Source organism: Mycteria americana, chromosome 6 (genome assembly GCF_035582795.1).
Source record: "Mycteria americana isolate JAX WOST 10 ecotype Jacksonville Zoo and Gardens chromosome 6, USCA_MyAme_1.0, whole genome shotgun sequence".
Lineage (NCBI taxonomy): Eukaryota > Metazoa > Chordata > Aves > Ciconiiformes > Ciconiidae > Mycteria > Mycteria americana.
In genome coordinates, this window is record NC_134370.1 from 53,306,676 (window position 1) to 53,331,649 (window position 24,974).

Here is a 24,974-nt window from a genome sequence, read left to right on the forward strand (position 1 = left end):
CTGCTTAGCAACTATGACATATCTAAACCAGTAATTGCCATATATCAGTACATGACTAGTGCTCTAAGGGAATCTTCTTATCTGGAGTATTTCCCATATCTGCATGTATGGATATGGGAAATATCCAATAATGCATCTGCATGCATTATTCCCATATCTCTGCCTTCCATATCACGTTTAATAAATTTACTGTGTAACTTTGAAATGAGTCCTTTGGAGACTCCAGGGCTCGTTATCCTCATTTCAGTCTCTGTATGTCATTCATAAAAATCTGCTAAGTCTTGGGAATGGGAAATGAAAATTTCTAATTGCATATAATTAAATATTGGCATGTTATCTATAGTAAAAGCTCTTTGCAATATTGGGTCTATAATTCTGTCTTCAATTACCTGTCCTGCTCCTCCTGGACAGGTTGCTTTTTTCCTTTTCTGAAACACTGGAATCAGTATCTCCTAGAGGGAAATGTAGATATTGTCTGCAAGAACAGAAGGATCACGCCTGACTCTTCTAATTTGTCCCTGATCTTAAAAGGAAATTGCAACACAGAAGATATTTTGATAAGGAAAACAGATTCAAATTTTTCTGCTCTGTTTTTTCCAGTTGCTGTTCCTATAACCATCACAAACCATTAGCTCTGTAGTCTCAGAGGGACTGGTCTGTGACACTACATCTTTCTTGAAGTACTGACCGTACTTTAAATAGTCTTAAATATTAAATATTCTTATTCTACCAATAAAATGTGAAATGGAAAATGGTACATTCGACAAAAATGTCAAAAGCTTTCCTACTCCAAAGGTTTCTATTTTATCTTTTTATTTGTGGTGGGGGTAAGGGGAATATTTATCCAACTGTATTTACATTTAGGATGTTTCTATGGCTGTATGTCATTCACAATGGATATTTCTAAAAGGACTGTCATCTGGGCTTTACAGTACCTTTAACTGAGCTTTGTGCCAAAAAAATGTAGTATTTAGGTTTTGATATAATTAGGTTAAATAATAAAAATTATGTAATAACTTAAGATCAATTCTCACTTAATTTGAAGCTTCATCCTGAAGGAGTTTTTTTATTAATATTTCACCGGGATAAGGGGTTAAACGATGCCAGCAAGATATTATCCTCATACAGAGGTGCTTTATTTGAGGTGTTTGAGTAGAAATATTAACTACAGCCTATTAAGTTAATGACATGCTGAATTATAATTATGGCTGATGAAAACAGTAATTAAATGTTACAGTTTGCATGTGTCATCATTACCTTATTTCCTTTACAAAATAACAGATTGTTTTAGATATCACATTACATGAAGAACAGTTACTAACAGTGATGGTGATAAAAATCAGAATACACTGAATGACATCAGTGCCAGTACTTTTAGGGTAAGTACTGTATAAACATCTTTGGAGGGGAAGAAGGACTGGAATAGGCATACCTCATGCTTTAGCTTGGCCACAGTGAGCACAATTTCTTGTATTTCTTTGTTTAATTCAGGCAGCTACCTTTTGAAGAAAACAGGGTGAATTTTTGCAGTAGCCATTCATCAGACAAGATGCAAACTGAAACTGCCTTAGGCAAAATGAAATATCATAGAGTGACAGCTTGGTTATTAAGAGATGTTTCTTCACATTACAGAACCTTGATATAATCTGATTTGATTCACATTTATCTGCTAGAGGGGTGTGTACACAGAAAGAACAATTCTGGGAAGCCCTGTAACGGAGTGCAGCCTTCAACTAAACTACTAAAGTAGTGAAACACATAACAAATGCTATTTCAATCTTTAACTATGGTATCACTTACTCTTACAGTTTTAGTACAATTGGTAGATTTTTTTTTCCTGAGCAACTGTGTATACTTAACAGGCTGAGAAAGGTTAAAGGGAGGTGAAAAATTTGGGGTACTTTCTGAAACAGCCAATGCAAAGAAGGAACAACCTAGGAAAATATGTTTTTGTGTCCCATACAACAGTACAAAAGTAAAAACTGAAGGAAACTAAAGTATAATGCAATAAAAATAGTTTGCAATATTTTGCTTGCAAAAACTATTGCAAGCATTTTTTCCTTAATGCTTGAAACTAAATGTTTGTTTGGTGGGATTATTTTTAACCAAAAAAACCCCTTCAAATTCATTGGAAAATTTAATCTGCAGTTACTAGTGGACAGCTTGTGTTTATATTTTTCAGGGCATTTTTACTAAAAGACCAGTACATCAGAAGGCAGCAGTTTTCAACAAAATACTGTCATTTTGCTTGGAGGAATCAGATACTGCCTGTATGCAAAAGTTAGCAAGAAAGTAGATACTCATGAAACATTGTTGCAGATTTTTTTGAGACTGTATTATGTACCAGCTCTATGTTGCTAGGCAATAAATACCTGAAACACAGACAACAGCTTCATGCCAGAAGATAACTTGAAATTATTTGAAATTTGCAAAAATTCACCATTCTAACCGATTAATTTCTGAGACAAGAACACTAACACAGCAAATGAATCACAAAACTGATGACCTAATGATAACCTAATGGTGTCCGAGGAGGATGTTCCGTATTGCATAATGCTTTCGCTGGCTAGGAATTATATTTTCATGCCTCCTCTTCCTACAGGAGAGCCTATATAGCTCTTGAATACTGTAAGAACAGAGTAAAAGAATCAGCACAACAATTAAAACCTTTTCTTCTAAAAGGGGTGGTATCTCTTGCTGCAGCTATCTTAAACTTCCAGCATGGTACAACCCTGCTAAGAGAAGATGCATACCTTGGTGCAAAGTAAAAGGAAAAAGCGCAAATCAAGCATTAACAAGCAAGAAAAAAAGGAAGTAAATCAGATTTCTGGGTGCAGGAGAGCAAAAGGGAACTGTAGATCATGGGACAATAGACTGAAAATAGTGGAAGAAAAAGTAATCTTCAGGTCAGAGTTCAGCTGGTCTAAGTCAGCGTAGCCCCAGGGAAGTTACGCTCACTTAGGCCTGGTAGGAATCTGGCTCAGCAACCTGAAAAAAGAAAGGAAAAGACTTAAAGATACACAAGAAAAGACTGGAGTCGAGTAGAAAGAAAGATATAATTCCCTTCTTCTGTGGAGAGGGAAGAAAATTCTTGTCAATGGAGCTGAAAGGGTGGGAGAATGGACAACTAAGCAGGAAGACAGAAAGCTGGAAGCACAAAGCATAGGAAGCAAAAAGAAACTGACATAATGGCAGCATCGCCAGGTGGTAAAGAAAGAATTTTAGGGAGGAAGTGAAGAATGAACTGGCAGAGAGAAAAAATATGTGCTTTTAAGGTATGTGACTTCTGTTGAGATTACTGCTTCTTGCACATGCCCATCAGAAGCACTTTAATATCATTCTTGGTTCATTGTCATCTATGCATTTTTATTCCTCTTACACTGCTAAATACCATAAAATTAAGTGTAGGTTAAGATTCCTGGAATAAATATGGTTACACTTCTGGATCACTGCTACCATTATTACACTCGACAGACAGATCTTTCCAGGTGTGATGATCACTTCGTCTCCCTGTCATCACTGCAAGGTGAAAAAGATCTTCAGTCAATGGGCATTCTTGCAGCAAATATCATGGGGAAGGGGGGAGTGGTGTATGAAAAGAAAGAATACCTACAATATGATAAAAAACCTTTAACATTTAAAATGCAATGTGTCATCAGCTGAAATGATATTTTTGTCAATTCTGTTTGACATCCAGAAGAAAGTTATTTAATAAGCACTGTTTACAAGCCTCTACAAGCACGTACAATATGAATACACAGAGTGATATATGAAAAAAATGCATTTATATACCATTTGTAGGCATATGTAGACATATGTGCCTAACTTATTATATCCGCTACTATGTGAAGTAAATACCACATCACAGATTGAAGATATTCTTTAACTAAGTTTGTAACCCAGTGACTGGAACACTTGTCTAGAAAGGACAGCCTTATCTCTGTAATTCATGCACTTAAACTCAAATCAATATCCATGGCAGCTAGTGTATTTTTTTTTTAATTATTTATTTATTTATTTTTAAATCAACCACATGCCTGCATGGCAGGTTATATAACATTTCTCTGTTGTGTCAATGGTTTGCAGCTAACTTGCTGGGCCAGCATTCTATCTATGCAAAGTTTTAAAATACAAGAGATTTACAAATGACTGGTATTAGGTTTGTGTGCTTGCCCTCTCTTACTAAAGAGAGGATGATTTCCTAGATTAGCCAGTAATAGAGCTGGGTTAGAAATGGTATACCTGGCCCACAAAATATAAACGATTTCAAATTTTTCTTTTTTTTTTTTCAACATTACATTGAAACCTTAAGAATCACAGTGCTCATTTGGGATAGGAAAGCTGTCTTTGTCCAACCAAAACAAGACAGTATCCTGTAATGCAGCTGGCTATGCAAAAGACTAAAGATCCTTTTCCTTCTTGTTTTAAACACAAGTGCTACTCTGAAGCTGAACATGTTTTCCTTATGAAAACACTGTTATTGGCACAGGGCTGTGAAAAGTTCCAGTTTGGAACTCATAGTTCCCATACTTCATAGTTCTCATACCAGAAAAGTAGTGAAAAATAGTATCTCAAAGCTAAGTAATTGCTCTGGATAGTGTGGAAACTGAAGACAATAAACATGTAATGACAGAAAATTTAACATGCATATATAACTGAACCTTGTTAATAACCTCATTAACAAAAATAACATACTCCCAATTGCAAAATCCTGATTATAACTCTCTAATATGTAAACATTTTAAACACAGCAGCTATTCATACTGCATACATCTGTGTTCTATATTTATATAGATGCATGCAGATAAAAAAATACACCCATGTACACACATGTTCTAACACTACACAAAGACACACAAATAGGCTTAAGTTTATAAGCAAAGAGTAGGTACAAATGAGTATACACAGATAAGGACAATATGCTACTCTGGACAATATCCTGTGTTGTCACTGAAACATACTCACCATTTGCAGAAGATCAGAAGAAACCATCTGCATGCAACACATTGCTGTTGCCAAAGCACAGACTATGGTGGAGATGATATTGAGAGCGCACACACTGAACAACAGGTCCTGTGAAAAGACATGCATCAGAATATCATCTCTTATCTCAGGGACACAAAGGACAGGAAATATTTTTATCAATTTGATAATAAACACTATCAATTGATATGGTCCCAATTAACTGTGTAGAACTCATTCAGCTCGTAATAAGTTTTTTAAACCAGTCTGCAAAGGGAACAATTACAAAAACATCTTCCCTTCCCCACTTCTCACAACACATTTCGTATTAGAGATTTCCTCAGAAATATTGATAACTCAAGTTTTCCAGTTCCCTGAAAGAAAAGACAAATTATTGCTTTCACAGTGGACTCCAAGCTACAGCTATCACAAGAAAGATCCTATGAAACAGACTTCTGATTAAAAAAAAATACGTACAGAAATTTCATTGCTTTCAGTCATTGAAATCTACAACTTAGGGTTGTGTGTTAAAAAATTCAATGGAAACTCTAGTATGAAATAGAGAATTTTATCCTGTATCAGATACTCTATGCATCTGAAACATTTTTAGATATGAGAGAAAAGCGGTGACTACATCTAGGCATTTCACCTTGTGCTGATGAAATGAGTGCAAATGGCCATGTTGTCTTTTAAAAAACCCCAAAACATTTAAAATAGAACATAAAGTATTTCTGTTTGCTAAGCAGAATAAAATAAACATTTGAATTAAAACTGAAACATTTTTATAGCAAAGGTATAATTAAAAAAAAAGCACCCGTCTCTTCCAATCATTGGGTTGGGGTTTTTTTTATTTTTTATTTTTTTTACTTTACCCACAGCCAGTGAAAAGGAACACTGATTCAGCATGCTGGTGACATTTCAGAACTACTACAATCCTTCTACAGCAATTGCATAGCTGTTGTACTTGTGACATTTATGTGGCTCAGTTAGTATTCTGAACAGGCAGTAAAAGTATTTGAGAAAAAGCATCACAGAGAACAGATGAAAAACAAATTCAAATTTGTTAATATACCATGAGTAAAAACACTCACTGTGTAAAGAACATTCTGCAGGATCTAAGTTTAAGAGTATTTCAGTCGCTGCCAGTGCACAAAATAACTTCCATGCTATAAAATCAATGCATTGCTTGCTTTGATTTTTCCAACAGTACTGAAAAAATGATAGAAAGGTGCAGATTTACTCCTGCCACTGTAATTGCATGCTCCTCAAGCGAGCTTCATTTGAAGATGGAAACGCCAGCCGTGGGAACCAGGCAGACATTAAATGGGTCAACAAGTTCTAGTCATTTAATAGCTTCACTGAGCCAGATTTGCTCTTGCTGAGCTGTTCAGTAGTTTTCTGTCTTCCTGGCCAGCCCCTCAGCCAGGGGAACAATGAATCAATAGCATCAACAGCAAAATACTGGAAGGGCCAATCTCTAACTCACATACAGAAGGGTGATACAGAGAACTCATTCAAATACAAAGTCATCTAGACCCACTTAGAGCATTCAAATGGAGGTAAACAGGCAAGTAAATCCCTAGAGATGCAATTAGTTAACAGTGGTACAAAAAGAGATTGAGATCCTGCGTGTTCTGCTTTCCTTATGTAAACCTATCTAAAGAATACTAAGGTAGCCACAAGATCTAGCGTAGAAATAGGACTATTTCCTAGCAATAAGAAACTTCATTTATTGCTTACTACAGCCATTTAGAACCAAAAGATTTAACCAATCTGAATGTATAACTTGATATCATTTATGCTAAATAATAAAATCTACATCAGAGTTGTAAATTAGGATCCAAATTGTCTTTAAGACGCTTGTACAACTTACATGCCTCTGGATAGACTCCACTGTGCCTCTGTCACTCATGACAGATGTTTCTTTGATCTGTTCCTAAAGATCCCACAGCTTCATCCCACTATTCCAATGTTTATCTTTACCATCAGTGTCCTCCTTATGTCCATCCCACAGTTGAAATTGCTCTATTTCTTCCATAGCTTTTGAGAACAGGCTATTACACAGAGGACCTTTACACCTTTAAACTCTATTATCATGCTTTAAGTCTTTTCCTCCTTTACTGCATGACATATTAACCCCATTTCCTCCAATCCTCAACTGAGTCCAATTTCCTAGGCCTCTGATTACTGATCATTTTCAGTAATTTCATTTGGTTCACCTCAAGCTGGTCCACATTTTTCCTCAAATGCAGAATCCTAAACTGGGCACAACTGAGGCCTTGCAAATGCTGACTATAGCATAAGGATTATTTCTTGTGCTTTACAAGCTATACTCACACATCCTGCAGTGATGACTGAGGTTTTTTGCAACAATACATCATTGATTTATCTTTTGTCCAACATAACCTCAGATCCTTTCCTGCAGAACTACTACCCTCTTCATCCTGCTACTAGGTAAGGACAGAAGCAACATCATAAAGACAAAACTATTTTTATTGAAGAAAAGCTAAAAATAAACCTCATTCTCAATTACACTTATCTCACTTTTATAAAAAATAAGGAATAAATCAAACTTATTTCATACTGCATGGATAGAGAGAAAAAAAGGATTACATTTTTTTCCCCAAATTCCTTCCTCCCACACTCTAAAGCACAGGGTAAAACCAAGTAATGCTTTTCATTTTTAGTTATTTTTTCCTTCTCTGCCAGTAATTCTAGAAAACCTCTCCAGACAGGGTCAAAACAATTGCTTTAATTTTTATTCATTGCCAGCTATTGTGAAACAACAGACAAAGTAAGTTGACTCTGCAAGTACCCTGAGCTGCAGTAGTGTCCCAGACTGAACAGGGCCAATGATCACGACTTCTTTGTTGTGGTTTGAGATTCTTCCCCGGTCAAGCACGGGCAGCTGAACTCAGCTTGCTATTCAGCATTACATTTGTTTTGTAGGGCAGGGACTACTGTCCACAGTAACAATGGCCCTCTTTCCACAGACTCCTTTTCCAGGCTAAGCATACAACAGTTAAGAGTATTGTTCCCACTGCAATCTTTTTGAAGGTGAAGATACAACTAGTTTCAAATGCAGTGATGTAGTATTTTATGTATTTCATAAAGATCAATAAAAAGCAGACATCTATGAGCCAAAAACATAACAAGACAGCAAAGCAAAACAAATTTGGAAAAGAGGTTAATTTTAAATTTTTAACAGTGAAGGTAATAACTGAGCAATGATTGTGGTATCCTCACCATCACTAGGTATTTCTTAAAGCAAGACTACTTCTTTATTTGTTTTTGGTTCTGGCTTTCCCCCCCCCGCCCCAAAGCCTGTTTCAACTCAAACAGGAATCAACCCACAAACCAACAACCAACCCTTCTCCTCTGTCCCCTCACCCCCCACCCCCAAACAAACATTAATCAGCCTCAGGCAATTTACCATTTTCAGGGAATTTCCTCCCTGTGCCCTGTAGAACAAGTCATTGGTAATTCATAGGACACTCATTTATTCAACTATACATAGCAAGCGAGCAGGAACAGGCTTTCAAGATCTAAACCCCTCCATGGCTAAACATACTACCAGAAAGACGGCATAGGTGCTTATGCAGATTCCAGCTGGAACATGATGACAATTAAGAGGTCCTTTAGGAAATGTCTGTGAAACAGCAGTAACCACAACAGGGACAACCTTAACTCTCCACAGCACCTGGTCACAGACAGCTACATTTACAGCTTTACTCCCTAAAGCAGTAGGAAATCTGTATTAAATACAAAAGCAAGGAGCTTTAGTAACACATTTTGGGTTGATATCTGCAAGAACTACACTAATCAGAAAACACAACACATGAATCTGTAATGGTGTGAAGTATGATTCTTTGCTCTTCACAAATGGCTGAACCAATTTTCTCTTGCATGGTATTTTTCTGGGTATTTTTGTCTTTTTAAGACAAAAATCTGATTCTTCAGCATGTTTATATGATAATTCATGCTCTGATAGGTATAATGTACTATGTAGAATTATTCTTCTGCAGGTTATGTATACAATTTTCTTGCCACACCTTAACTCACTAATGGCAGAGGACACAAATCCCTTTAAGAGTGGAAGCAGCTGTCAGAATTGCCTGGAAGCAAGCCTAGATCAATTCAGATATATACCCACAGGAGTTAGATGGCATTGTGAGCTGTTTCTCTGTGCCTAGTTGTTTTTCCCAAGTAGGTCCCTCAGTAAATCTCAAAAGCTGAATTTGAATTTAATACTGATTTATGAAAAAAGCAAGATTTTGTGGTTGTAGTATTCCATTCTTATTACAGCTTAATAATTACCAAATTAATTGTGTCATTACCTACCTAACTGTTTATCGTGTTTTCCCTCCCTAATAACACACACTTTTGACTTAAACTGTGGTCCCACAAGGATACTTGTGCATTCTCAAATCTTCTTCACACTATCATCCATATGTTTTACTTAAGGAGAGAACATCTAATTTTTTCTTATTCTTTTACTGACTTAAGCTGTTTTCAGTATCATTCTTTTGATACTGTTTCTGTGCTACTACTGCACCTCAAAATTCTGCCTTTATTAGCACAGTTAAAATAATATGTCACAATAGAAGTTTTAAAAACACACATTTTCCAAAATAAACAATCACAAAGCAAAAAGTATACTAAAATGAAACCTTTCCTTCATATCTATTGGGAGTTTATCCCATCTTCAACAGGGATTGCCTTCTCATAGAAACCCTCCCATAATTCCTATGCTTCCTCCTCCATGATAGTCACAGCCACCTTTATGATCCTGTAAATTCTTGAAATAGGCATACTCTTACATCCCTGAGAGTTCAAAACTGACTCAGAGGGAAACAATGCTTGTCGCACAAAATTTGTGGTCTTGTAAAACATCTCAGCTGGAGATCTTCAGAATGAAAGCAGAGCATAAGATCAAAATGAATGCAATTCTTCAGCCATACAAAGACTCTGGAGCACCAACGTCTTAACCCACCAAAATGCTGAAAGCTATATTAGATTAATTGCACAAAAATGTGGCTGTGTGTGGAACAGAAGATGCAGACATTGGGATTTAGCCCTTTGTGGAATAGTCATCCCATACCAACATTTCTCAGAGAGGCAGCATTATAAACAACATTGTTTTCAGATACGCTGAACCCCAAGAATGCACACTGGCAGCAAACTCGAGTAGCTACTAAATTCAAGAAAGCAACTTTTACCAAACCAATTCTGCTGAGCCAAAATTGTAAGTGGTGTCAGGTATAGCCCTCTTCTCACATAAATCAACAAACTGAGAAGCAGAGACTGCCAAGAAAAGGAGGTGCATTGTCCAGGTTAAATGGCATGTATGTTGACTGGCTTTTCGTCTTCTTTTAGTAGGATTCTTATGAAACATGCTGGAAACAAAGAGAATAGGCTGATCCTTTAACTGTGGAGGAGTCACTGAGATATTTGGAGAAATGAGGGTTATAAACAAAAGAAGACATATAAAAATTAACAAATAATTTGGACAAAATAGCACAAAGTGCTATCTCAAACAGAAGGCAGAAATTGTTTGTACCATTTCTGAGACTAAACATGGTTTAACTACAGAATTCCATGAAATGTTAGTGATAGAACTCTGGACATCAACAGAGGCAAAAATCACTGTTTGAGCTTTATAACCTTGACAAGGGGGCTAAATGAACCTATTTATCTCCTATTGAGGAGATCTGCACACTAATCTGGTAGATGCTCTTAAATATTTATCAGCTAGCTTTATGTCCGTGTGCTCTCTTTCGCTGTGCTTTCTTCAGCATAATAGCTGAAAACTGTCTGGTGAAAAACAAATAGTAACTAATAACACCATAATGCAAGTATAGAATAGACCATTTTAGTTTCATCTTACATAACAAAAAGAAGCAAATCTTTCAAACCTTAGCTCAAGATGAAATTGAACATTGCCCCAGTCTGAAAGTAGTAAGGTCTATAATAGAGCTAGTAGAAATGTTTCAGCAAAAAATGCCATTTTGACAGTATGCATATATTTAATTTCATTTTGAATTTCGGCAAAAAACAAAGTTGGAGCTCAGTCAGTCAGATCTAATATGCAGCAATATATCACAGAACTATTTATGTTAGGGGTGGCTGAACAGAAACAGAAGAGATATTCCTTGTCTCCTCTCTCTTGTTTACATGCATTAAGTCTAATTAAGCTGAAATACTTCCCCTTTGGGTTTATGTCTACTTGTTAGACTGGAAGACAGCCTTATGGGATGTGTTAGTAGTTCGTAGAAAATCTGAATTTTCTAAGCTGGTTGTGAGAAAGGGCTTAACACATTCCAAATTTAACCAACTTTGGTATTATTTTCCTGATGCCACAACTACATAAACTCCACACCTCCCTAAGCAGCTTAGCGACAGAAAAGATGTTGCTGACTACAAACATCAAAATCATGCAGAAGTTAGGCTTCCCAGTGCTATCAGGTACACAAGCAAGCACTACAGAATATGTATACCTAAACATACGTAACTGTTTCTTTTGCTTTTTGCATGTTTCCAGAATTATGGAAACATGACCTGGCATACTGAGTCCCTGGCATACTACAGTCCCATCCTCAGCAGTCAGCCCCAGCCGCAGTTTCTGAATATTGTTTTTTGTGGATGGCACACAGGTGAGATACCTGTAACTGTCGTTAAAATTAGGCCACTATTTAGAAGGGTAAAAAGACTCTGAGAACAGGTTGTGTAAACTGCAATTTAAAAATCCTGAAGTTCTGTCTGGAAGTCCTGAACATCTAAGCAGACAGAAGTCATGGTTTGCATTGCTGTGTTCTGTCAAGCACTGACAACAGTTAGCCAAATCCAATCATGCAGTAACAGTCTCTCTCCAGCAAAATAACAGCTTAATATTTTGCAGTGCCATTCTTTTAAAATCTTTAACCGTGGCCCTGTAAAGGGATCCCCAATGCCTTTTTTGGACATCCTACATGCCATTTGATCATTCAAAACATGTTTACTTCTCTTTAACGGAACTGCTTTTAGACTTTAGCCGATGAATATAAGCTGCCCAAGCTGTAATCTTTGCAAATAAGTGTAATTTACAGACTACTTTGCTGACTACATTTCTCTACCAAGTAATGGAGAAAATAACGACATTGCTATCTTGCAAACCTTCAAGAAAGTAAGTTTACAGAAAATACACCAGCAAGCAACTTTAAAACACACTTTTTCTTTTACACCCTACATAATAATATCTAGTAAATTTGCTCATATCTCTTGAAAAGAGAACTAATGAACTGTCAGACATCCAAAAGAGGCACCCAGCATATTCCCCCAAAAGGCTGCAGAATTTCTTTTGTCCAGGTCTGAAAATGAAAGTTAGAGATTAGGACAAAGCTTTATATGCATTGACATTCAAAAGAAACATCATTTAGGGAAATCTTGTGTCAAAGTCTTCTGTGTTTCATTTAGCATCTAGACAGCAGGTGAGTTTTCTGTTACCTCAGTGTGGGATAATTGCTGAGGTGACTTAGAAATTAGAACTTATATTCACACTTTTAGGTAAGGCACAGTATTGAAGAAGCTCCCCAGGTGGAATGCAGCTGACATGCAAGGAATCCATTCCATGGAAGTTCCCTAGGCCTGCAACCTTAGATGTTGGTAATGCCAGGGGAACTTGGTGTGCTGACTCTAAGAGGCGCTGCCCGAAGGGTGGAGCGGTGTGGAGATGCCGCGGCCAGGCTCTGCGATTATATGGGAACTTAAAGGTGTCATGGAACTGATAAGCTGCATATTTACTACCCTGGGCCAACAGCCTGCCATGTTTTTGACAAAATGCTGTCCTTTTGGTGAACTTCGCTCATTATAACATCATTATAATACCAAAACACACCTCCATCCCAAAAGCTACGCGCCTCCAAGGTGCGACCACTCCTCACTGAGCTGGCACACTGAATTTTTCTAGCTTATACCTTTAAAAGCGAAGCGAGAAAACTTTACACCAATCCTAAACAAAGGTATGTATGACTAGAGTCACTCAAGCTCCACCTGAAAGGTGAAAAATAGTATAAAATGGCTTAAGAAAGAGAGAATGTTAGGGAAGACACCATCGTGTACCACTCTGACGTTTGGGATCATTCGACAGGCTGAGCCTCTCTTCCCCCCCATCGAGATGCCTTTGGGTAAGAGTCGAACACTTGGTTATACCAAGTGCCTCCCCGGGAAACTTAGAAATCTCTATATAGAGTCGCTTTATTATCTTTTAATGTGTTTGTGTCCGGCCGTGTTACTCATATTCTTGGTATTTGCATGTGCTTTGCAGACAGTGAATTTATCACCAGTAATCCAAAGAATCTGTGTGTCTGTTGCTCTAATAAACTGCCCTCTTCATTGATCTAGCTGTGGTAGTTCTCATTGAACACGACCAGACTCTTTATGTGTGGCCATGATAGTTCATGTAACACAACTAGACTGGGGGTGTAAGCGCGTTATTAGTGAATCTGTAATCGTGACGTTCAGTATGCTGGACACAACCGGACTTATAACGTTGTAAATTAATGCTGTCACCTTAGCGAAAGCCCTGAGAGGGCTCTGGTTCTGATAAGTGGCTATACACACAGTCCTTAGAAAATAAACCGTTGACCAAGTCTGAGACTAAGACTGGACCTAGCCGCACCTAGACTCCTCTCTGAGAAGGAGTTTAGAAAGCAAGGGGGTCCTGTCTGAACCTCGTAGACTCAACAGGAGGGTTCCCCCCCCCCAGCCACTCCTCAGACTCCTATTTGTATGTGACAGTAACTCTTAACGCAACACTCAGTCCAACATATGCGTCATGATGTTTTACATTCACTGTTGGAAGAGAAAGGAACAGCCTATTTTCACACTGATGCCTTCAAGGTGTGAGCTAAAAATCATATAAGCAGTTTCTTAAATCCATGATTTGTTAAACATTAGATGCCTATTTCCAGATACCTTTGGGCTTTTAAGAGAAGTAGTCACACAGGTAACTTTCTTTTACAGAGGATGTTTTCTTTCCTTAATCCAAAAGAGGATACCCAAATTTTCTTCAACTGTAGATAACAAGCTAGAGGAAGCTATTCCCTTTCAGGAGACAAGTAGCCTTGTTCAACATTTAAATCACACAAATTACCCTCTCAAAAAAAAAAAAAAAAAAAATTAAAGTTGTGACACTTAGATTGACAGTTTGACAGTCACAGATTGCTTTGCAACAATAGCAAGGAGTAAAGTTTATGAACACAGTCTGGGAAGACAATTGCTGCTCTTTCTGAAACTGTATTCAAGTATCCCAAAGGAAACTCAAAAGGAACCAAAACCCCCAAACAACACAGAAAAATATTTGACCACAACCTTACTACCACTTATACTGAAGTATTTACACTTAAATTTCTCAGTCAAGTCTTACTGAACACCTAAGAAGCAGAAGATTCCTCTCAAAAACATCTCTACCAAAACGAAGAAACTGATTTGAATGATGATGTACAGCATTTAAGTGGAGCTGATATCCACAGGGTGATACCACCTACTTTAACTAATACTGTAGGGAAGAATCCAATGTCAACTTTATACAATAGGGCAAAAAAAAAAGACTAAACAAGAACCAAACCTAGAAAAAGTTCTGTAATTTTTAAGTAAAAAAAAAGTAATTTTAGAGTAGGTTAATCTCCTGTTGTGATCCACATGTAAGAAGGCTTTAAATTCAAAAGACTGAATGCAGAAGCATTCTTAATCTAGGAAGACTAAGAAAAGTTAACTGAAATCCTTTCAATTTTCTTATCTGTGTGCAAAGGATTCTTAAATGGATCTCTCGTAACAGGGAATCGATCAGCCAACTTCTCATTCAGGACAAAAATACAGAGACTGAAGACAGTAGTGCAATCTGAAGTCGGCAGAAAGCAGCTGTTAATGGAGTGCAGTTGGAGGTGCACCTTTCCCTCTCCAACCCCGAGAAAAGCTTTCTCATTAGAATTTGGACTTATATGAGAAAGTCATCTGTATATCTTGCATTTGTAATACCATGTATAGCAGAATGTCCCATAATGGAATTCTTGCTTTTTACTTCCTAGAGAGCAAAACATACTCAATACATTTAACAATTTGGTAAAACAATGATAGACCTGAATAACCATTACTGAGTGTCTGAGTAATCATATTTCTCAGATTCAGATTACTAGCACAGACATGAGATTACAAAAAGTAAGCAACATGCATTGATAATAATATTCAAGACTGTAAAACTATGTTAACCACAATGTCAAATACCCTCCTCCTTCTTACTAAAAGTTAACTTTATTTCAAACTACAACCAAAAATAACACTACTCCATTATCTGGGATGTTTTCTAAAAGGGGTGTGTTCTAGTAAGAATAAATGAGAAAGTTACTTAACTATTATATTCTAAGAAAGAAAGATGAAATGCAAATTGAAATGCAGTAAAAATAGACAACACAGTTGTCTCTCAGTTGAATACTACTAAATTGTCAGTACATATATCCACCATCTATTAAGAAACTGAATAGGAAATAATTTTCTCGGTTTAGAACCAGAGCTTCTTTGCACTGTTGAACAGATTCAGATTGTGAATGTTATTAATAGTATTAGCTGAACGTTGTATTTCAGTATTTCCATTCTACATTTTAGTTTCTACCAACTGTAGTTGTAGCAGCTCCTGGCTGTGCTAGGGAAGGAGCAGAAAGGAATAGCCTTCCTCTGACAAGCCTTCCTCCAGAAAGGAGCTGAAGTTTGACAAAGCATAGGAAGATTGTATAAATAAAGCTCCTCTCCCACAGAAAACATATAGATATCTTGCTTATTTCATAGGCTTCTACATACAAAATTCGTTGTGAAAAGAAGGTACCTGCCATCCTCTTCAAAACCCCAATTGTATTCCCAAATATCCAAGGATCCTCACCACTTTTAAGCCAGTGAGCTCAGACAACATGAAAAACAGTTATGAAACTTCAGTGCCTTAGGTTGCTGAGCCTTCCCCTTCCCTTTAACCACCTTTAGGCATACTCAACCCTTGAAACTCTGTTCCCACATCTTTACCTCTTTCCCATATCCCTCTCCATCACCAGTTTGCAAGTGACTGATGAGGGAAGTAAATATCAGGGATTTTTTGTGATTGGTGAGTGACTGAAGGCAAGGGAAGAGACACTGGCAAAAGTCACTGTCTCTCAAATTTTATCAAAATGAAGGTTACCAGCAGATAATATTCAAGATAAATTACTAAAAATGAAATAAAAGAAAATGGCACTCAGCACTGCTACACGTCATCCATTTCTTTTTTGTTGCAGAGTCTTAGGAAGACAAAACCTACCTTTTCAAGTGCACCACTTTTCTGAAAAGTGCCTACATAAAAATGCACATTCTCTAAATCTGAGACGACGCCCAAAAGCCTATGGAACACATTAAAATAGGAGCTGTATTAAAAAACTTGAGTATTTTTTAAAATCTGAATTTTTAATTGAAATTTTTTTTATCTTTTGTATTCGAAAAATGTAATTTTAGGATATAATTCAGTGAGAACATCATATGAAAAAACCCCATACAGTAATATACTGAAAAAGCAGTTTGTCCTAAAAACTCATTTTCTTTGTTTTCCATCAAACCTGCTCGGTGATGAGGCAGTCAGATGGTATTAAACTGGAATAAGGAAAAAATTGGTGATTGATTTACCACTTCGATTACTCAACTGTAGAAACAATCATTTAACAAAGCAATTTAGAACAGCTGTTACCACATGCAATTACCTGACAGAAGCAAAGAAAATCTCTGGAATGAGATAGAATCTAAAATGAAAAATGACAATGGTGTGAGTCCCCCGTCAGTGATGGGAGAGGTGGCAGAACTGGGTCCTTTATAACCAAAGAACACTCACTGCAAGTGCATTCACCCTTCTGAAATTTTACCCTTCAAAACGTAATTTGTACTTCCTATCACAGCAAATATAAAGCAAAACTGGAATACTGCCTATTTGCTGTAATGGTGAGCCATATCCTTAGAGTTCCTTCATCTTAGAAAACAAAGTTGTAACTGAATTTCTCTCTATTATCAGTTGCCTTCCACAACCAACTGTAGAAAAGCCATATTAGTCAACCACAGCTGCAATCCAGCTGTAATACATATAATAATACATGCACTCAACATTAACAGCAAAAACTCAATGTAATTTTAGGTCTGGAAGGGAAGTACTACATGACTGACAGCAGCTTGCATAGGAAACCACGTAATAAGGTGAATTCCTAAAGAACTCTGCTTCCATATATACAATAGCTCCAAACTCATAGCTATGAAAAAGCAGTAAGACACATTAACCTTTGGAATGAGAGTGTTTCATCTTGTTCGTACACACTTTATTCATCAAGTGCATAAAGCACCAAGTCAAAATCCAGAAAGTTTCTCTGAAACTTCCTTTTGATATGTAACTGCCTGCCACAAACTACTGTTTTGTAAGGGCTTGAAACGAAGCCAAGTTATGACAATCACACCAAAGGACTTTAGCATAAACCCAGTAAAATTATATGCTTCAGGATAATTGCTATTTGGGAAAAAACACCGATGGCCTTGCTTAATCCATCTCCTTTTACCAAACTATTGCAGGAGCTCCCTAATTCCTTTTTACATGCCCACTAAATACAGATTAAAAATCAAGTAAGCCAAAATAAAACAAGAATCTCTGGACACCTTCACAACTCAACTCAAATGCAGACGTTGGTGAATATCTAATCACTCCCTTGACTCTTCATGTCACAGCAATGAACTGTCCTGTCAATTAAGTTACATGCATGAACATCAAACCAGGGAATTTAACATTCAATACAGACACATACCACACAGATGAAGCACTATTACGATGACATATTCATTCTTTCTGTCAAATATTATACAGAAAATTATCCAGCTGTGCTGCTTACACAGAATTGGGAAACCGTATTTAAACCTGTTTTGCTCTAGAAGGAAACAGATCAATGCTTCTTGTCCCCACTTACCTCTCTGTCTCCACATTTATTTACAACATTTAAAATATTTATTATTTTTTGTGAAATGTGTTACTTATGTTCATACCACCAAAAAAATAAGTTACACAGCACAAACCCAGTACTTCTTAAGAGTTCTAACCTGTGCAACAATATTGAACTGCAACTCTCTTTACAACACACCCGCATTTTGCTGGCTCAATGGATTGTTTTCCTGTGGAAATAAAAGGTTCATGTCTTTGAGGCTCTTAAATCCTTTGCACTTTTGAGAGCTCAGTCAATATACAATAAGAGGAGTAAAATAAGCTTGCTGATGTGTAAAAAGAACACTCTGTAATCAGTAGCCCTGAACACATGGATCTAAACATCCATAGCTTCACTTCTGCAATTCTGTGAAGATGATTTCTTTTCTCCCTGATTGACTTCAATTACAGTGCTTCAATTCTTATACTACTATAACCTGAAAAGTGATAATGAGCAGTAAAGCTTTTTCACCCATGAAATTAGTGTCTGTGTACCTCTTTTGTTCATGAATTCAAGGACAACAATCCTTTTAACTCAAATTATAACTTCAGTTGTTCTAACTGGATATGTCTGAAAAACACTAGAAAAAATAACTGCTCTAATACTAGGACGACCGTCTTTGCTTACAAAGAATAAATTCTGAACTATACTTGCACATTGAACTGTAAACGGAGAAATGGCCAATGCTTCATAAAATAGATTCACAGTATAAAAGTACAATAGTACACTATTTTATATGGTTCTGAAATATTTACTGTATTTTTAAGGAAGCAGTTCACGGCTACTACATAAAAAAAATAAACTCAAAAAGGTCTTCTCTGATGGATGTGAGTTTGCGTATCTCTCATCAACTCAGGTGTCTACATTAAATTTAGTACTGGAGGTATGTTAGTTAGAGAGTCCTGAAAGACTAAGGTTCCATAAAATAACTGGAAAAGTATGTAATAAACAGATTCCAGTCATTCAAAGAGGCAGCTTTTCAGCCATGAGAGAAGCTCACAACTGTGTTCACTCATTGCCTAAGCTAGGAACAAAAACATTCACGAGGAAGGAAAAGCATGAGCAGACTATGTCTGTTACACAACTGTTACTTAGAACTTCGGAATACTTGTAGCTCAACTATTCAGACTACAAAGCCCACACTGAACCGCTCTATTTTTGATGGTATCTAGTATGGTAAATACACTCGGAGCATAGAGAATATTTTCAGTTACCTGTTAAGGAACATGAAACAACTCCAGCATTTAAAAATCGGATAGGAAGTTACTTATTCTACACTGAGCTTTATCCAATTTTAAGCAGATTATGTAGTCTTTTAGGTAAGTCATTCAGCAAACTTAAGTATTTTGCATTTGGTCATACAGCAAATCTGAGGAAAGTCTGTTCTCATAACTCCAAAGAACATGTTAGGACTCATCCTCCTCTGCTTTGCAAGTGAAAGCACGTTCTTCTGAATGGAAAAAAAATTAAACATATGGGTAGGCTTGGTCATCAGGAAACTCAGTAACAATAAATTTGGATTCAAAGAAGAGGAAAGGAAAGATTCACACAGAAGACTGTAAGAACCCTGAGTTACATAAATCTCTAATCATGATGCCTAGCTTACAAATTAATTAATGGAATCAGTAACCTGAAAAGGACATTTACTATTTGTATTGTACTTTAATTTTAGCAGCTCCAAACCCAATATTTATGTTGAAAATAGAGGGGAAAATCAGCTTTTCCCCTAGCCTGTATAGTCACAAAACCATTCTACAGAAGCACTTTAAGTGAAGTAGGAAGCAATTATTTAAATAGCAAATTCATAAATTAGCATACATGACTGCAGGTATTCTGGGCTTTGTAAGCTGTTAAAGTAATTAAAAATACCCTATTGGATCATTCCTAAACCAAATCAGCATAACATTCTCCTCTTACATGCAAATATCAGACAGTAATAATACATTACAAAATAATTCAATATTCTAAATACCTAACTTCATCCTCTCAAAACAGCCCCAAGAAGATAAGCTTTGTTGCATGCATGTCTTTAAAAAACTTCAGGATATTCTGAGCTTAGAAATACAGAAGTAGAGAATAATTTCCACAGATGAAAGCTGTCAGGATGTCAGCTGTCAGTCCTCGTACTTTAATTAACATTACAAGAAAAACTCAGTTCCTTAAAATTTAATCTACAAACCAAGACATTCAGTGCAGACTACTACGTCAGCATTTTATGCTCACTCAGAGGTAACGCTCTTAAAAAAAGGCATCTCATTCATATTGGTCTCATCTTGGAAAAGACTTAGGTTGTTGCCTGAAGTATAATTATCAGCAATGTAATCCAGAGATGATATGGTTTTATAACTAGGTCTGTGTGTGTTTGTTTACATATATGTGTGTGTGTGTATGTATAAAAAAGATTTACCCTCCTGCATTTTTTCTGGTTTTACCTGAATAAAACCAGATTGCACAAAACTGCACAGCAATATCAGATGACTGAGAGACAGTCAAGAAAGTAATATGCTGCTGATAACACCTTGGCTAAATTGACTGGCTGTTTATGTAATACACTGCTTTTAAATCTTCATCAATTTGTGAGCCTCTAAGAACTTGTCCAGTGGAGCTTCCGCTCCTCAATTAATTCAAGCCTACTCATAACAGGTTTGTGCTTCTGTCTTGTTTCACAGGTTCCTTAGTCTACAAACCCTGGCATCTTTGGCCACAAACTTCTACTTTATGCATTAGAATCACTCCTCTCTTGTTTTGACAGAAGGTAAGAGCTCAACTGAAGCTCAACTGAAGTCCTTCTCAGAAAGTGAAAAAATATTCAATAGCTTCCAAGCACAAGATAAGGCAAACTTACAAAGTGTTATCTGCACAAAATCTATTGGTTCTGGCAAATAATTTATCTCAAGTGACTGTTTTTCAGATATTTAAATAATGAGCCTTTTATGTTTTACCCAAGAGATTTCATATGTTGAACCTTTTAAGATTTTAAAATAGCAAGTTCTTTAAGATTCAATTAATTGTAAGGTAAGGCAGTCTATATATCAATAAAATAAAACATTTTGCCATAGCTTCATGCTTTAGCTCATATTTTTCTTTTAGGAATTTTACCGTAAGTAAAAAAGTTATCTCTTTACTTTAAGAATAATGTTATCTTTTCCTCTTCAATTAAGTTCATAAGACAAAAGTAAGTCTATATAAAATTTAAATAGCAGAGGACAAATAATTTCTAGTATTTCATCCCGTAAAAACTATTTTCTCAAAAATCATTAAATATTAAAAGGAATGTCCTGAGGCAAATTTCCTTGTATAACAGTATCCCCTCCTACATTTGTAAAACCATCATACATCTTTGATTATAAACACAAAATCTCCTTAAACCAGAGTTCACCTGAACCCACTATTATTCACATTCATGAAACTGGACCTAACAGTCAATTGGCAAGAGTGAATAGTGTGGTACACACATTAGCCTTGCAAACACGTTTCTTTGAAGTATTCATCTTGATTTACATGATCTACTGATATTGTTTGTATGGGATACGAAGTTCAGCATATAAAGCGGCTAACACCAAGCCTAGTTTCACACCAGCTGAATTCAATCTAAGAGTGAACTTTGCTGCCGAAAGAGATGACTCAGAAGGAACAGGCAAGCAGATGCTCCTTTTGGCATCTTGGCTATAGCACTTCACTGCATTTTACCTAGCAGGTGAAGACTTGGAATGTCAGTAATCCCAAAGGTGGATCTGTGCGACAGAAGAAAGCGTAGGTCTCAGTGCCAGATTGTTTTCACTAAAAGCCCAGTGCAGATGCTGTGCGGTTTTGGACCAGATCAGTTCACGGAACATATTCATTCTGTGATGACATGACTGCTAAATCCGAACCAACAAACTCAGTGGCAGGAAACAGCCAGATACAGAACTGCCCCTTCTGGTGGCAGCTCCGTGGAAAAGCAGATTAAGTTGATGCTAAATTGAAACTGCACCCTAAATCCATCACATCTGTGGTCATCATCTCATTTCTGTACATCTGGTTCTTAATAAACCTTTCTAACTCTTTTTACTATTTTTGTAAATAGGTAGGATTTGCTTTTACCTTAATTTGGCTTGAATTAAGTCAAGTAACTTCCTAACATAGGGTAGAGTTGTTCTAGAAGTGCAGTTATTGTTAAAATCAAGATACTGAGACACTGACATTCTTTAGCAGCACAGAATATTGATCGTGAGTATCCAGAGAAAAGCAAGGAACCTTATTTTCAGGGGCAGTTTAGGAGCTATTAATGCAGAAAACTGTGTAGAAAATGCATCTTCTGGTGAAAACAGTAACCAGAAAACCTCTCCACTGTAAAACAGGGCAGATGGATCAGATTTGGGTGCCTGCAGATCTTAATGGTCGTTTGTCACATTATGCAACTGTGCTATTTTTACTGGAGATGTGCAGACAAGACTACAAGTATAATATCTTATAGATAAAACTCTAAACCCACCAATTCACTGTCCTTGAAATGGGTTGAATCCCCAACCCTTACAACAGTGAAATGGCAGAGCATTTTTGTCCATTTTACTGTAACATACAATTTTTGCTGAAATTTTACTACTCAAATAATCACAGGAATTAGCACTTATACTCAGTCAGCTTTTGCAATCAATACTCATATCTGTATATGTACATATGTGTGATCATAGATATTGCAGTGGTAATTCTTGTGTCCCCATTAAAATGTTTGGGTAGTTCACTCAGGGTTTGAAAGGAAGAGGCAGACATTGATTTACAAACAAGCATAAAGAGATGATTCAAATCAGAGCAGAGATGACAAAAACAAAAACAATTTTTAGAAATTTTTCAAATCAACTATAAAAAAAACCCACTCAATATCACACAAGGCATGATCCCGGCATAATTTAGCATACACAAGACTGGTAGCCACTGTTATTTTTCCTTGTCCTGTTTGACTGAGTAGGAACAAGAGCAGACAGGTGATACATACACAATTGTTCTGTTCAAAGTGCAGGTCCCATAGTTCTACCATCAAAAAAGCACAGATGACTTTGTGGAAACATGAGATTTTACCCACCCTCAATAAAGAGAAGGAGCATGAAGCCTACGTAATGTTATACATAAAGGTGTATAATCTTAACTCTGGTACCCTACACTTTCTCTCCCTCTGGCTCCCCACACAATAAGCACAATTGAGCTTTTGGTACTAAAACATCTGTTCTCTTAAAATCACATTGTAGTTGCTAATTGCAATTAAAGAAGGTGAGCCTTATCACTGTCAGTTGTTTACCTAGTGAGCTGTAATCTTTTTTTCTTATGCGCTTAGTAGGATGCTGTTCTTAAATTCACAGCCAGGAATACAGAGCTCTCAAAGCCGAATAGAAAGCAAATGTAGAATTAAAACTGAAAAAGATTTAAGAAACTTTCTGAAAAAGTTATTTTCCTAACTACCTTTTGTTAAATAAAAAATTCTGAACATACTTAATTAAAGCTGCACTCAGACTATACTCATAGGAACTCCTGTGTTTAAATCAGTCCTCTGCTAGTCATCAATTCCTTTTATAAATGACTGAGTTATATTTTAAAAGAAATTATATTTTGTGCTTCTATTCTTATTGCTGTATTGGTTAGAAACCTTACCCTGATTTCCAGCATATGTTGCTTCTACTCACTTCATATGCTGACAATGTCCTCAAAGATAAACAGTTCTTTTCTCTCTCATTAAAGTTTACTCTACTGACATATTTACAGCAAGCAACCATATGCTCCCTCAATCTTTATTTTTATAGGATCAGCAAGTCAGCTTTTTCTGTACGACAGGTTCATGTTTTTGCATCTGTCATACTTTGAAGAATGTATTTCTGAGTTTTTTTCCTGCATTACCTTCTCGTAACACATTTCACTGAAACTGCACCACTGAATACAGTCCTGAATTTAGCATTCCGAGTAGCAGTTAATTATTGTTTTTTGACCAGCAATGTCAAGTTATGCTTCTTTTCCACTTACTAAATTCCTGCTACCCAGTAGGTTTTTGCTCCCATAGTCTCCTTTATCATCCTCGTTAAAACCTGAGACAGAGCTCTTACTTAATTTTGGGGCCATATCAAATTGTTTTAATTTCTACTTGATCCTCATTACTTAGTAGTTGTTTTTCTTTTTTTCTTTTTCCTAACAAAGCTGAAGAACATTAGATATTTATTATATACCTTTTACAGGATTTCTACCTGTTCTGAACTTTAAAATATAGCTTCAAATATCAATATAACTTAGCATTTTCAGGCATCACACTATAGTCTAAATCCCTAAGATCCTTATCACATTGAATTTTACTACTTCACTCCATTATATTCCATTAACTTTATTAAAATATATAATTTGAGAGCCACAAATTGAGAGCCACAGATGCAGAGTTAGTTCCATTGATCATTAAATTAAACCTAAAATTAATCAATATCTGTCTCTCAGGCTAGGGTTCTTTTCTCTGACCAATTCTTTCGTGGATTCCTTACTGTTTTCCAAACCAATATAACACCAGGTCTTGCTAGTTTGGTGACAATGAAGTGAAGCAATGATGTGGGCAATTACACTGGGATATAATTCACTCATACAATATTCTTAATATTTGCTCTCAATTTTTTCTCTGGGTAGTTATAACATAAAATGTTACAGGATTTAAACTTTTTATAGTATTGCAGAACAGCCTATAAGCATGTTTCCAGCATTATCCTGAAAGAACACTTACTATTCTCTCCCAAAGTAACTTCCATCTGAAATACTGCTAATACTTTGTCTTAGCTGTACATCACGAAATACTTCATCATTCTGCTAATACTTTGTGTTTCTTTGCAGTCTACCATAACATTACTAAACAACACCAACCGTCACCTTGGATTCTAGCTTTCTTGAGCAGTAACATGAAAGATACTGGCTCTTATACCTTCCAGCATCAGTCATAACCAATTGTAACTTCTGTTTCTTAAAATAATCTCTAACAAAATAGTTACCTATACAAATACAGATATTGAG

At 36.4% G+C, this 24,974-nt stretch overlaps 1 protein-coding gene across 5 annotated transcripts in view; it reads right to left on the reverse strand.

Annotated features, from left to right (window-relative positions):
* The window catches only part of ENTREP2 (endosomal transmembrane epsin interactor 2), a 189,300-nt gene that overhangs the window by 35,349 nt on the left and 128,977 nt on the right, over nucleotides 1–24,974 (reverse strand). For 4 of the 5 annotated variants that reach the window (XR_012776232.1, XM_075505873.1, XM_075505875.1 and 1 more), the window contains one exon: nucleotides 4,966–5,073. The exons of the other annotated variant lie outside the window; for it this stretch is intronic. Coding sequence is in view for 3 of the 4 variants with exons in the window: in XM_075505873.1 (XP_075361988.1) it covers nucleotides 4,966–5,073 (108 nt within the window). In the remaining variant the exon portion in view is untranslated. The remainder of the gene's footprint in view (nucleotides 1–4,965; nucleotides 5,074–24,974) is intronic. 5 annotated transcript variants of the gene reach the window in all.